General features: G+C 53.0%; 1 protein-coding gene across 4 annotated transcripts in view; it reads left to right on the forward strand.

The window, feature by feature from the left end:
- ATP10A (ATPase phospholipid transporting 10A (putative)) overlaps nucleotides 1-14,165 on the forward strand; it is a 96,678-nt gene that overhangs the window by 58,042 nt on the left and 24,471 nt on the right. For all 4 annotated transcript variants that reach the window (XM_053913254.2, XM_053913256.2, XM_053913255.2 and 1 more), the window contains exons 4-8: nucleotides 4,775-4,881; nucleotides 5,493-5,624; nucleotides 6,654-6,784; nucleotides 9,525-9,777; nucleotides 12,534-12,751. In XM_053913254.2, coding sequence (XP_053769229.1) covers nucleotides 4,775-4,881; nucleotides 5,493-5,624; nucleotides 6,654-6,784; nucleotides 9,525-9,777; nucleotides 12,534-12,751 — 841 coding nt within the window. The remainder of the gene's footprint in view (nucleotides 1-4,774; nucleotides 4,882-5,492; nucleotides 5,625-6,653; nucleotides 6,785-9,524; nucleotides 9,778-12,533; nucleotides 12,752-14,165) is intronic.

The raw sequence follows: 14,165 nt of genomic DNA on the forward strand, positions 1-14,165 counted from the left end.
ACAATAGACAAAAAGTCCTGCCTTCGCGTTTATTTTATTCTAGTTAGGGGGAAAGAGAGAACATAAACAAGTGAATGAAAAAATACAGCATATAGTATGTCAAATTGTCTGGCCCCTTGCTCCAAATCGGAAAGACACAAACAGGTTGGCACTTGCTGAAGCCGGGCTGTGGTCGATGGGAGGTAATTATTCTATTCTGTGTTCACATGCAGTTGAAATTCCAACAACGACGACAATAATAATAATAATAGAGTGTGTGGGGGCCAAGATAACATGGAAAAGAATGGGGAGTGTCTGTGAGTCAGGGGGCGTCTCACAGAGAACAAATGAGACCTGGGAGCAAAACCTCAGGGATGAAGGATGGACCTGCCTCATCACAGCTTGACCCCATGGGTGACCGCGAGTGCTGCCAGGCTTGGCTGTCCCATCTAGAGAACGGGGGCTCTGCTTCTCAGAGCTCTGGGTGTGTGTTCGCACCTCTGATTTACTGGCACAGCCAGCATCGGGGTGCAGTGGAGCCAAGATGTGAGGAGCTGTAGTGACAAGTCTGGACAAGGAAGAACAAAGGACACTGCAGAGTCCTGGCTGCCGGCCAGGGGGCTGGGCCCAGAGCTTCTACCTCCCTAATACACCGGAGCCCAGGTACGTGGCCGGGCGCCCCCAGGCAGAGAGGCCGGCACAGGCTGCTCTGGGGCAAGCGAAGTCGGGGGAGCAGGCTGTACAGCGCACGGTGGCTGGAGCCAAAAGCCTGAAGAGCGGGCCAGGGATGCCACGTGCAGGAAGTGAGCAGCTCACATGGGATGCTCCCAGGAGAACTTGACATTCAGATGGCAGGAGGGACCGAGACTGGTGGCCTCAGGGCCAGCAAGGGGGGTGTGGCAGATGAGTCCAGCTCTGCAGGGAAAGAGCAAGGAGGAGGAAGACTCAGAGACAGCCTGCGAGGAGGGGAGGATTGAGGACTGCTGTTTGAATGGATATAAAAACAAGGGAGGAGGGGTCAGAAGGACCCTAGGGATGCTGGTCCTGGTGGCTGGGGGGACAGCAGAGCCCACCCAGGTGCTGGAGGCGACACGACTGCCCGGGAGAGGGCCAGCTGCAGGTGGCTGACCAAGGTCGCTGGAAATCTACAGTGCAGCCCGTGGCCCTGCAGGGGACCCAGTCGCAGCGAGCACACCTTGCGCCTCGTGTTTAAACCGATGGCTCGCTCCTGCTCGCCGTCACCTGCGGCTGCTGTCAGCACCTGCGCGTGCCAGGACTCAAACAGACAGGCACCGACGTGCAGGACCTGTCACAAAGAGCAGCTGCCGCCAGGGAGACTCAGCATCTCTGAGAAAAGAACAGCCCGGCCGGCCGCAGGCTGCCCTGTATCAGCTGAACTCTGCCACTTCCCCGTGGGCCTGCGTGTGGCATTTGCCAGCGGCCAGGACATGCCTCCAGAGAGCCCTGTCGTCACTGACGCTGTACTTCTGGACAGTCTTGATTTAGAAGGGCTTGGTCTGAGGCGTCCAGAGGCCTGCAGAATTGAACTAGAGGAGGCCTCTCACTGGCTCGGGTAAAACGTGAAAGGTTTTACCCATTTGCTCAGGCTGACCATAGACTGAGCAGCTTAAACCACAGAAATTTATTGTCTCGGTTCCAGAGGCTGGAAGTCCAAGGTCAAGGTGTCAGCAGGGCAGGTGTCTCCGGAGGCCCCTCTCCTAGGCTTCCAGACGTCCATCTTCTTCCTGCATCTTCACGTCGTTACAACCTCTACGCTCGTCTGTCTCTTTGTCCAAATTTCTCCTCCTTATAAGGACCCCAGTCATATGGGATCAGGGCTTTTCATTGACCTCATTTTAAGCTACTTGCCTCTTCAAAGACCTACCCACAAATACAGTTATTTACTGAGGTACCTGGGATTCATTGTCCACATAGGGATTCTGCGTGGCAGACACAGGTCGGTCCCTAAGAAAGGGGTAGGCAGCTCGATGGCTTTATATTCTCCTGTGCGTCTTTCTGGGATCTGCTCATGGCATGCTTGGTCTGGGCCCTCGGCGGGACTCAGCCGTCACAAGTTCAAGGTGCTGCTCAGCTGCCGAGCACCTGCTGGGTGCCTCAGTTCCTCAGCCGTCTTGCTGAGGCTCAGGCTCCTTCCCTTCTGCTTCTGACACGGGGCCTTTCCCTCGGGGCTGTGACCCCGGGAGCCGTGGTTGTGCCCCCTGGCATCTGCTGCCTGCCCCAGCGGCGGTGGCCCTCTTCGAGGCTGCTGCCCCTGCTGGCACTGAGTTCCGTTGTGACTCCATCTGAATAAGAAGCGCTGTGGCAGTGCAGACATGTGTCATCTCAGAGAAAGCTTAACATAACAGCTTCCCAGTTTCTGTCGGGTCTGTCTCTTGTTCCGAGTGTGCGCGACTAGAACTTTGATGGAGAGGATATGTCCTTTGCTGAGAAATAATTTTCAGGTCTGGTTGTCACGGAGAAATAATTATCCGCCCCTGAGAAGCAATTTTCACGTCTGGTTGTCACACAGCAAGAGCTGTGGTGGCGGGCAGTCTGGCACTCCAGACAAAGGAGCGGGGTCTCAAGTCCAACGCCACGTAGGCTGGTCTTTCAAGGCTTTTCGCCGGTCATGAGCTGTTCGGGCTTGAATGCTTTGGGAATCAAATCCTGACTCTGTCCAGACTGCCAACGGGGGTCGTTGATGGTGTTGAGAGGACACCCCTGCATGGTCCTTCGTGTACCTTGCATAGAGGAATGAACATGGAGGTGCTACGTGGCAGGCTTGCAGGAGACGCGTCCCCAGCAGCCTTCTGGCCTTGACTTTAGCTTCTCCTCTGCGCTGGGAAATACATTCATTTCCCTGGTTGTGAAGAACACGAGTTGTGTCTGAGGCTGGGAGTCCGACCTGCCCTCATGCCGGTGACCAGGCGCTGGATGTGACAGGAAGTGCTGCTCCCCGGACCTGCTCTGGGGCCCAGGCCCATGGCACCGCACTGGGAGCTGGTGAGCTTCAAGGACCACAGAGCAGCTCTGGCTGGTGTGGCTCAGTGGATTGAGCACCAGCCTGCAAACCCAAGGGTCTCAGGTTTGATTCCCAGTCAGGGCACATACCTGGGTTGCATGTCAGGTCCCCAGCAGGGGGTGCGCAAGAGGCAGCCACACTTTGATGTTTCTCTCCCTCTCTTTCTCCTTCCCTTCCCCTCTCTCTAAAAATAAATAAAATGTTTATAAAGACACACAGCGGAGGCATTGAGGCTGTGGTGTGTGGGAAGGGTGGCCAGGACTATCCCACTGAAGGTTCGAGAAGGTGGTTTCTTGAAAGGGCCCCTTGGTGTAGGTTAAGCTGGGCCCCGATTTCAGAAGTCTCCTGGGCCTTCCACTGTGACCGGCTCCTGGGGCCACGCCTGCCCCAGCATGGCCTAGCACACGTGGTCCTGGCCAGCACGGTGACAATGTGGCCGTCCCTCATGGGCCAGGAGGAGGAGTTGCAAATCCAGTGGCTTAAATGGGGACTGTCCCTCTGACACTAAATCGCCATGAAACCAAATTTAGAAAATCATCTCATGGAATTTATGACATTTCAAATTTAATGCTTTAACATTTCCGACAACGTTATGACTTTGTAGAAGAAAAAGATTGTGTGTAGAAAATGTTGCTGAAGCCAATCCCGTTCTGCCTTCTGGAGGAATATTTGTATGTCTGTGACTGGGGTACTGAGGAGCGGGGATGCTCTCCGCAGTGGGCGGGCAGTCAGCTTCCCAGTCAGCCCCACATTCCCGGGCCTGCCTCTCTGGCCGTGGCATGTCCCCGAGGCCACAGCAAGACGAAATCCTGACACCCAGTTCTGATGTGGGGTTTCCCCACACCAAGCAGTTCTGCGACCCCAGCTGGGTGGCGTGTGATTGAACTCAGCCCTGACACCATCTACCTAGAGTTGCACAGACCAGACAAGTTTGGGCTCAGTCCGACATGCTGCCCCCGCCCGAGATGCCAGTGTGAGTGTCTAATCCAGCTTGTCCCCTGTGCTTCTGACCAATCAGAGGTCCCCACGACCTCCTCGGTTTCAATTAATTCGCGAGACTGGCTCACAGAACACAGGAAACCAGTTTACTGTTTGACACTATTATGAAAGGATGTGATAAAGGGTTTAGGGAGGGAGACGTGTAGGGCGAGGTGCGTAGGAAAAGACGAGCAGCCCCCCACTCTCCAGCTCCAGCCTGTGTTTCATAGAGGTCTTTCTGCTGAGCAGCCCCCACCCACGAGCCCACCCAGAGTCACCTTATTAGAACAAAAGACACTCCCATCACCCAGGAAATTCCAGGGCGTCTTGTGTTCTGTGTCAGGAACAACCAGGGTCAAAGGCCAAGCATTACAACAGAAGGGGCCCGGGGTGCTGCTATCACTCAGGAAATGACGAGGGTTTGAGTCGCTCTGTTCTGGGATCAAAGACTAAACATTAGAACAAAAGCTCTTCCTCACACCCCTGTTTACAAGCGTTTCAAGAGCCCTGCGTCAAGGAACCTGGGCAGGGACCGATACGCCCACCTCTTAAGATTTCCCAAAGCCCATTGGCACAGTAAACAGCAGGCTCTGGAGATGCTTCTAGAAGCCTGGTGACCAGTGGGCACAAGCTCCATGCTAGCTCTTGTCGAAGCCACTGAGGCAAGCGGTCCCCTCCAGGGTCCCCATTCCCCTTTCCAGCCCGGCGTCCAGCCTTCCCTCCCCAATGCAGTGCTACTTGGGATGGGAGGCGCATGGAGGTGTAGAGTGATGAGTGACAGACATTCCTCAACAGCGTGCACGACAACGGGAAGAAGGCCGGGCTGCACAAGGAGAACCTGCTGCTTCGCGGCTGCACCATCAGGAACACGGAGGCCGTCGTCGGCATTGTCATCTACGCAGGTAGGCGCCTGGTCTGGGACAGTGCGGGCTTGCCACATTGTCCCATACTTTCTCAAGCATGGCTCCTTGCGTATTTATTTTTTTTTTTTTCTGATTATAAAAGTAGCAGCCCTGGCTGGTATGGCTCAGTGGATTGAGTGCCGGTCTGTGAACCAAAGGGTCGCCAGTTCAATTCTCAGTCAGGGCACATGCCTGGGTTATGGGCCAGGTCCCCAGTAGGGGGCGCACAAGAGGCAACCACACATTGATGTTTCTCCCCCTCTCTTTCTCTCTTCCTTCCCCTCTGTCTAAAAATAAATAAATAAAATCTTTAAGAAAGAAAAAAGTAGCATAGACCCATTGTGGAAAACTTGGAAAACCGAGGAATGGGAAAGATGCCCAATATGTAACGATATCTTGACCGACAGTGTTCCCTTAGCCACGTGTCTTATTCCACGCGTCTCCATGGTTGTCACTTATTTCAGGTTATTTTTATACCCTGCTCTCTTGACTGATCCTGCCCCATAAGTATTCTTGGATGCCAGTGTTGTGTTTCGATTCCAGGCGTCAGCACCACACGGCCCCCTCACTGCAGGGCTCTGACTCCACGCACTCCTCCCACTCCCCCACAGGACACGAGACGAAGGCGCTGCTGAACAACAGCGGACCTCGCTACAAGCGCAGCCAGCTGGAGAGGCAGATGAACTGTGACGTGCTCTGGTGCGTCCTCCTCCTCATTTGCATGTCTCTGACCTCGGCAGTTGGTAAGTCTCCTCCCTGGGACAGCCTCCGGTGAGCCTGGTGGGCTTCCCGTAACTCACTTCTATGCCCTGAAGTTAAATGGCACCGGCCTAGACCCAGGGGCTGTTTGCACCAGCAAGGGCCCCATCGAGATGTCTAGACGAGTGGGCTTGGCCCCATGGGCTACTTTTCCAGTTGGAAACTTCCTGAGTGGAAGAATGGTCCAGCCACTGCAGTCGTAAGGAGTCTAGTGGACGGAGTGTCCAGAACTTGGTGATGAAGCAGGAGTCATCGGAGCGGGCGAAACCTAAATGCTACTGAATGGGAATTCCGTGAAAAGTGAAGAAAAATTCCTCGGAGGCTGAGGCGGGGCGGGGCTGGCTGTTAGTTTGGGTGCAGGCTCTGGGGCTCTGCAGCCCACGACGGCCTCAGACCTGGCCTTGGGAGCGCCTCCCAGGGAAGGGTGTCGGGCCTTGGGGTGTATGAGCCCCACCACGCCCAGGCAGGTGGGTTTGATGTGGCCTCGGCGCTCCGTGATGACAGACATGGGCATATGGGACGTGTAAAGGGCTCCTGCTATCCGATAGCTGTGGGACCAGTTGATGGAGTAGTGTGCTTTGCCCTGGGCTTCCCGGAGTCTAAGAGCTGTGACTTGAATCTCCAAGGAGGACAATTGTGGGCAGTGTTCAGAGCCCGCTGACGAGGCTGGGATTTTGTGAGGCACATGCTGCACTGGGAAATTCCTTTCTGGAAGGTTCTCACTGGCAGCTATCAGCAACCCTCTCATTCCTGCGCCCTGACTGGTGGTGCATCCAGAGCCAACAGTGGGAAACCGGATGTGAGCAGGAGCCCCTGTCCCCCAGAGCCCCCCAGCAGTCTGCTTGTGGGCGCCAACAGTGCCACGTGCTTTGCTTTCTTAGCTGACAAGCAGGCGCCTATGGCCCCGTGTACCTGCGCCAAGTCCTCGTCTTCGAGTTTCGCTTTAATTTGCACTTTGCAGGGTTCGTATGTTGCCCTTGGCTAAATGACGTTTCTCGTTGAACGTACTACAGGGCACGGATTGTGGGTACAGCGGTATCAAGAGAAGAAAGCCTTGTTTGAAGTCCCCGAGTCTGACGGCAGCTCTCTGTCCCCCGTCACAGCCGCGGTGTACTCGTTTCTCACCATGGTCATAGTTCTGCAGGTAACGGTGCTAAAGCGCCACACGGCCCAGCTTGGCTTTGCTGGCAAGCACTTCCTGTCGTCACACTGCGCTAAGACTTGCCTGTAATCTCCGCGTCGGAAGGGACACAAATGTACTTTCCTAACGTGTTGCATTTTAGCTTGACTTCTGATTTTTTGAGAGGGTGCGTTCTTGGGTGATTTTCAAGTTCAAATTCTTAAGATGCTGTGCTGTTCCTAAGATGCTTAGGGTTTGAGGGGTTGGTTGGGATTTTTTTTTTTTAAGATTTTATTCAATTATCTTTAGACAAAGGGGAAGGGTGGGAGAGAGGGAGAGAAACATCAACGTGTGGTTGCCTCTCGCGAGCCCCCTACTGGGGATCTGGCCCGAAACCCAGGCATGTGCCCTGACTGGGAATCGAACTGGCGACCCTTTGGTTCACAGGCTGGTGCTCAATCCACTGAGCCACACCAGCCAGGGCAGTTGTGATCATTTTTATTGTTTTGTTTTTCCATTCAATTACTTCTAAAAAAGTCTAAATTTTTAGAATTTTTTTTCAATCACACTTGACATTTTGTACTGGTTTCAGGTGTATGGCAATGTGGTTGGCCAATCATATACTTAAAAAGTGTTCTCCCTGATTATTTCCAGTCCCCATCCGGCACCATACACAGTCATTACAATATTATTGGCTCTATTCCCTATGCTGTGCTTTACATCCCCGTGACTACTTTGTAACTACAAGTGTGGAATAATTTTAAGATTTAGAGACAACTGGCAAAAAATAGTACGGAGAGGTCCCCTGGGTCCCTCACCACTTTCCCTAATGTGCACGTAGCACATCATTAGAGCTAAGAAACCAGCTCTCGTCCTTTGCCCTGAACTGAACTCCAGACCTCATTCCGATTCCACTAGTTTCTCCCAACAATGTGGTTTTTCTGTTTCAGAGCTCGAGTCACAGTATCGCATTGCATTTAGCGGCATTGTTGTTTATTGCCATTACGATTACTATTACTGTTATTATTGTTCATTCACATGCTCCCTCCATGACTTCCAGTCACTAACTGAGAATCTGTGCCCAGGAGGAGAGGGGACAGTGAGTGTCACAGCCAGCCTTCTTGGGACACTCAGTGACCACAGGGCATTTGCTTCACCTTTATCTTCGGACACACGTGCTTCATACACTGGAAAACAGCCTTGCTCAACTTTCCAAATTAGCAGGGCTTTCTTGGAACTCAATGTGTCAATTTACCTCCCTGGCTGGTGTAGCCCAGTGGATTGAACACTGGCCCGCAAACCAAAGGGGTCTCCAGTTCGATTCCCAGTCAGGGCACATGCCTGGGTTGCAGGCCAGGCCCCTGGTGGGGGGTGCGGAGAAGCAACCACACATTGATGTTTCTCTCCCTATTTTTCTCCTTCCCTTCCCCTGTGTCTAAAAAATAAATAAGTAAAATCTTTTAAAAAAACTTTGATGGAAAAAATAAGTTGAAACTATAATGGTGTCTAAGAGGTTAAAACTGTTATGGTGACTCTGTGCATTATTCAAAGAATTTTTAAAAGTTATTCTTTTTTTCCTATAACACTTTTTCCAATCTTGAAATGAAATTGACACACTTCATATGTCAATGGTCATATTTGTATTAATCTCGGGTGTGCAACATGATAATTGGATACTCCTATATATTGCAAAATGATCACCACAGTAAGTTTAGTTAATATCCATCATTCACAGTTATATTTCAGGATCTATTCTCGTAGCAGATGTCAAATATCCAATAGAATATTGTTAACTATGGTCACCATGCGGTCCATGACATCCCCAGGACTGATTTATCTTATACTGGGAGTGTTTGTACCTGCTGACGCCCCCTCCTTCCATTTTTCGCCCCCACACCCTGCCTTCGGCAACCACCAGTCTGTTCTCCGTTTCTGAGAGTTGGGTTTTGTTTCAATGCCACGTACACGTGAGATCATCGCGCTGCAGGTAACAGGACTTGTCTTTCTCTGTCTGACCTATTTCACTTACTCCATTTTATAACTGCCGATTTTGTTCGAGCCTAGAGTTAGTCCTAGAGTACGCGTGGCATTAACACAAATTACCAAGAGCACCAGTTTCATCTGAATAATAGTCTGAGCCCGTAAACATCGGTTCGATACTGTTACTCCCTGAAACAAGAAAAAAATTAGATGTGGATTTCATGGAGATTGTTCTTCAATTGTCACGGCGTAACTGAGTAATTTTCGTGGCGCCTTCTTTGCTCTGTATGGTACATCACAGAAACTCTCCTTCCACGCAAACCCAGCCTCTGAAAAGACTGTGGGGTGATTGTGGCCGAGGGCTGGGCCACCAGGAGCCTGGGGACAGCCTGGGGGCCCCGTGCCGTTGTGGCATGAGGTGACTTTGCTTACGAGGACTCTGACTGTGCTGTGTGTTTTTCTCTTTCTCTCTTTCCTCTCCTAGCCTTTCTCAAGCACAACTTAGTAAGGAAAATGCTTGCTTCTCTCCAAGCCATGGCTCCATACTGCCAGACACCATAGTGGATTTCCGCTCCGCAGGGACACCGTAGGCTGCCCTAGTTTAAACTCTTTGCCAATATCCTAATACTTTTCCAATAGTGACTCTAAGCCAACCTATGTAAGCTCTTAAAGGTACAGTATAGTCCCTGTTTACTTGTGGTTGTAGTCATTTCAGTAGATCAGACTGATTCCACAGCATCCTGGTCCTCAGGGCTGCTCATTCCGTGTGCCTGGTGTCTTCTAGATCCTGATCCCCATTTCGCTCTACGTCTCCATCGAGATCGTTAAAGTGTGCCAGGTGTACTTCATCAACCAGGACCTGGAGCTGTACGATGAGGAGACCGACTCCCAGCTGCAGTGCCGGGCTCTGAACATCACGGAGGACTTGGGGCAGATCCAGTATATCTTCTCGGATAAAACTGGCACTTTGACAGAGAATAAGATGGTTTTCCGAAGGTGCACTGTGTCTGGCGTAGAATATTCTCACGATGCGAACGGTGAGTCCTGGGACAGGTGAGTCCCGGGACCGGGGCCGGTGGGGGCTGGACCAGAGCGTTGCTCTGTCCAACGCTGCGCGTATGCGCGTCTGCACGTGTGCGCATGCGCGCCTGCATGTGTGCACATGCTCACGCAGTGTACACACGCGCACACTCCCCTTAAGGACTGCTCATTTTTGCGGGAGCCTAAAATGAAATTGAGTACCCCTTACAGAAAAGGGGCTTCTGTGCACTGCACTATCACAGCTTTGAGGGCATCCTGGAGGAGCTCACTTCTGAGGTGCCCGGTGTCTGAGCCACACCAACAGGCGAGAGATGTTTCTGGGGTCATCCATGGTGGTCTTGTTATCAGCCGAAAATTCTCAGAATTTGTGCCAAATTCGCTGGACTACGATGTCATGGGATCTAGGAAGAAGCGAGTCACCTCATGTTGGTTATTTTAGGCAGCCTCTTCTCCCACCAGACCTTTCCTTATCCCTTGCTGCCTCCGTTCTATTCAACACGGCCCAGGGAGCGACCGGCTTCGTAAGCGGAGGGTGTGACTGGAGCCAGGTGCCCGTCTGAGCCAGCAGAGGGCGCCTTGTCGTGTTTCTGGGGTTGAGAGGGAGACCTCGTCAACAAGCAGGAGTCCCCTTCCTTCCTGGAACAGCATCCGTGAACATCCAAGAGACCTTGCCACGAAACAGAAGCAAATGCAACATGAGGGACACCATAGAAAACTGTCCTTCAGGAAGACTCATAGGAACCATCTGCCGGAACACAAGTTCTATGAGTTTTATAAAACGAAGAATTGCTATGATGTCCACAAACGTTCTCCATGTAAAATTAAAGCCATCATAGTAAACAGAAGGCCTAAGAATTTATCCACTTTATGTAATGTTTTATGTGCCATCCAGAATAAACTGGCCGCATCCCGTCCACCCCTGTCCCCGCTCTCTCCTCCTGGAACTCCTCAGCCTCCGTGCAGAAGAGCCCCGCTGCCCACCAGCAGAGCTCAGCCTGTCTGCAAAGAACTCAGGGACCCAGCCCGGCAGGTCAGCGGCAGCTCTGAAACTTGGACCTGAAGCTCCACGGGCAGAATCCCAGCTCAGACTCCAAATTTTGACAGTTCTTGGCTGCTTACTACAAAACCCAGGGCTCCCGTTGCCTCTGGAAGACCCAGGGAAGCATTTCTGGTGGCGACGGAGACAACCAGGCATCTGTGTAGCATTTGAAAGCTGTGCTGTGATCAGTCATCGAGCATCTTCCAAGGTTTTTCCCCTTACTTTGACCTCTCAAGATCTCGTTAGAAAAACGGGCTCAGAGCCCAGCTCACCTATACCCGACCGGGCCACACCGACCTCAGGTGCTGGTGCTGGTGTGTGCCCAGGGCCAGGTGTTACCTGCTCCTGACCTTCATCCTCCCCCCAGGCCATCACAGAGGTCACTGCTGGTCAGACTCTCCAGTGTGGTCACAGGTCACCGGCCTGCCAGCACTGGCCTGAGGACGGCTATTTTCAGGCCAGCATCTGACCCCAGGTGGCTGGGCCCAGCAGGTGTGCCCTTCGGGAAGCTGACGCCAAGCTCCCAACACACACATTTAGAAGCTGACAGTCCTGTGTCCGGGCTTTGTTCTTGCTTATGGAGCACCCCGAGCAGGATCCTGGCTTTGGGGCTCCTGCGCCTTGTGGCTGTGGACAGGCGACTCCCCCTTTCTTGTCTCTGTCTTACTCCTCTCTAAAGAAAGATGCTGACTGTAACGCCTGGTCCATAGGACAGATCTATGCCTGGGACATCCCGAGGCCAAAGGCCTTGTCTCGGCTCCTCTCACGAGCGCCACCTTGTGGCAGGACCCCTGCACTGCCGCCTGGCACCAAGCTGCCCTTGCTGTTCTGGGTGCAGTAACCGCTTGTTTTGAATGAGTAAGGGCTTGTGGTTGGTGTCCTGGTTGCTCCTCCGTGATGACACAGCCGCCCTAACTGGGCAAAGCCAGGAAAATGTGTTCAGAGCCATTCTCGATGCCAGAACAGTAGTGTGGACACATTTCCCTGATTACTGAGCACCACACGGCTGGTACTCGCAGCGCCCCCTAAGGGCCGAAGAGGAATCACGGTCAGATCTCCAGGGCAGCTTTGCTGGTGGCGCTGGATTCCTGGGGACACCAGTCCATGCTAGGCACCCTCGCAAGGAACGCAAGTCTTCAGGCTGCCCAGCAGTGTGTCTGCACCAGCTGAGGGCGGAGAGGTCTCCCTGGGCCTGAACAAGGAGCCCTCCCTTGCCCGGGGGAGAAAATCCTCAATACAACATTGTCACTTCTGTGAGACTACAAGGTTCAGTGGCATCTGTCACGAGGCCCCCAGTGAGCCAGGTGCGCCCTCGACCCCAGATACTCTGTCGGCCAGGCCTTTCCATCTGTCCCCCAGGCCACACTCCCACATAAGCTTCCCCTGAATAGAGGAGCACGGTGTAAACCCATCCTGGCTGACTCAGGGCCTGTTTGCATGCCACAAAGAACAGGACCCAAACTGTGGCACCCCACGGGCCTGGGCTCCACTCTACCGCCCACCCCTGCATCCTGTGACCTTAGCAAGCTCTCAAATTCTCTGAGATCAGTTTCCTCATCTGTGGAATGGGTCAAGAATATCAACCGTGGCAGCGTCCTCCATCCCTCATTAAAGGCGGCCTCGCCATGGACGGCGGGGTGGCCGGGGCTCTGCACACCCACTTCCTCAGCCCAGCCTCCCCTTGACGTGTCACCCATATCCCTCTCCCCACAGCGCAGCGTCTGGCAAGGTACCAGGAGGCTGACTCGGACTCGGAGGAGGCGGTGCCCAGAGGGGGCTCGCTGTCCCAGCGCGGCAGCATCGGGAGCCACCAGAGCGTCCGAGGGCTACCCAGGATGCACAGCACCAAGTCACACCGGCGCACCGGCAGCCGGGTTGAGGCCAAGCGGGCCAGCATGCTGTCCAAGCACACGGCCTTCAGCAGTCCCATGGTGAGTCCCAGAGCGTGGCCACCTCTCCCCTGTCTGTCATTTCCCCCATCCATCAGAGCCCTCTGCGGTCAATCACACACAGGCTGTTGTGGGCGAGGTTGGCTCTGCTCAGAGAGCACAAGGGCTCCTGGCCACCACCTCCTCCCCACAGGGGCCGACACCGCCCCTTTGCCACCACGGCCCCACGGCTGGGGGACCTCCAGTGCGCGCCCAGATGGGTGACGGAAGAGGAAGCCTGTCTTGCCAAATGAAACAAATAAACCATAGAGCAAGATGACAACTGTGAAAAAGCAAAGCCAAATGGAAAAATATATAGTTTTAATTAGACGAGCCCAAAGCCAATAAAACTTGTCTTTCCCCGGTCTGGTCAGCTGCCCAAACGTTTCCGGAAGTGAGCCAGCGGCAGCTTCTGAGAGATCCTTTCGCTTCTAAAATGGTTCGGGAACAGAGAGGGAGAATCCATCTTGCTCAGTCTGGGCTGGCCTCCTTTTAGGTGGCTGCTGGGTGGGTTTATGTGGGGCACATGGGGGGGGCGCTGTCACACTTGGCAGGAGGGAGATTGTGTTGGAACAGGTTTTCCTGACGTCTATTTAGCAACATGGGATCTGAAGATTTATAGGAACAGAAGTTTATGAGTGCACTATTTACGTCAGCCAAGCGGTGAAAAAATGGATCTAGCGATAAAGGAATGGTCAAATAAAGTGCATCTATTTTGAAATTGTCAAAAGCCGTGTTTCCAAAAACAACAGTCCTCCCCCCTCCCTGCCCTGTTATCCGTAATTTCACTTTAGCTCAACTGTGGTCCGAAGCTATTAAATGGAAAATTCCAGAATTACATTGCAAGCCATTCTGAGCTGAGTAGGGTGATAAAATCTCGCATCATCCAGCTCCATCCTGCTTCAGACGTGAATCGCCTTTCCTTGTCATCTGCGCGCTCCGCGCTGTTAGTCACTGAGTAGCCGTATGGGTCATCAGGCCTGTTCTCACGGTAGCGCGGGGCGTGCATTCAAGTCGCCCTTCCTTTACTTCATCGATGGCCCCCGAGCACCACAGCAGCAATGCTGGCATTGGACATGCCTCCAAGATGCCTGCGAGTGCTTCCTTTAAGTGAAAAGATGTGTATGTAGAGGAAAAGACACAGTAAGGCCTGCTTGAGTGTGGTTGGCAGGGTAATAATACGGGTGTAGTGATTTATAGTTGTAATTTGAACGTTTCACTTTGAAACGTGTGCTGTTCAATTTCACGTTCAATTTGAACGTGTGCTGTTGTTATGTTACAGAATGACACACTTATGGTTTTGTAATAAAAAGGGGCGTTGCTTGTGCCGGACCCTGTATGATAAGGGTCTGTGGTTTCAGGCATCCACTGGGGGTCTGGAACGTGTCCATGAATACAGGGGGGACGACTGTCATTC

The sequence above is a fragment of the Desmodus rotundus genome, chromosome 10, assembly GCF_022682495.2.
Source record: "Desmodus rotundus isolate HL8 chromosome 10, HLdesRot8A.1, whole genome shotgun sequence".
In the NCBI taxonomy this organism is placed as follows: Eukaryota; Metazoa; Chordata; class Mammalia; order Chiroptera; family Phyllostomidae; genus Desmodus; species Desmodus rotundus.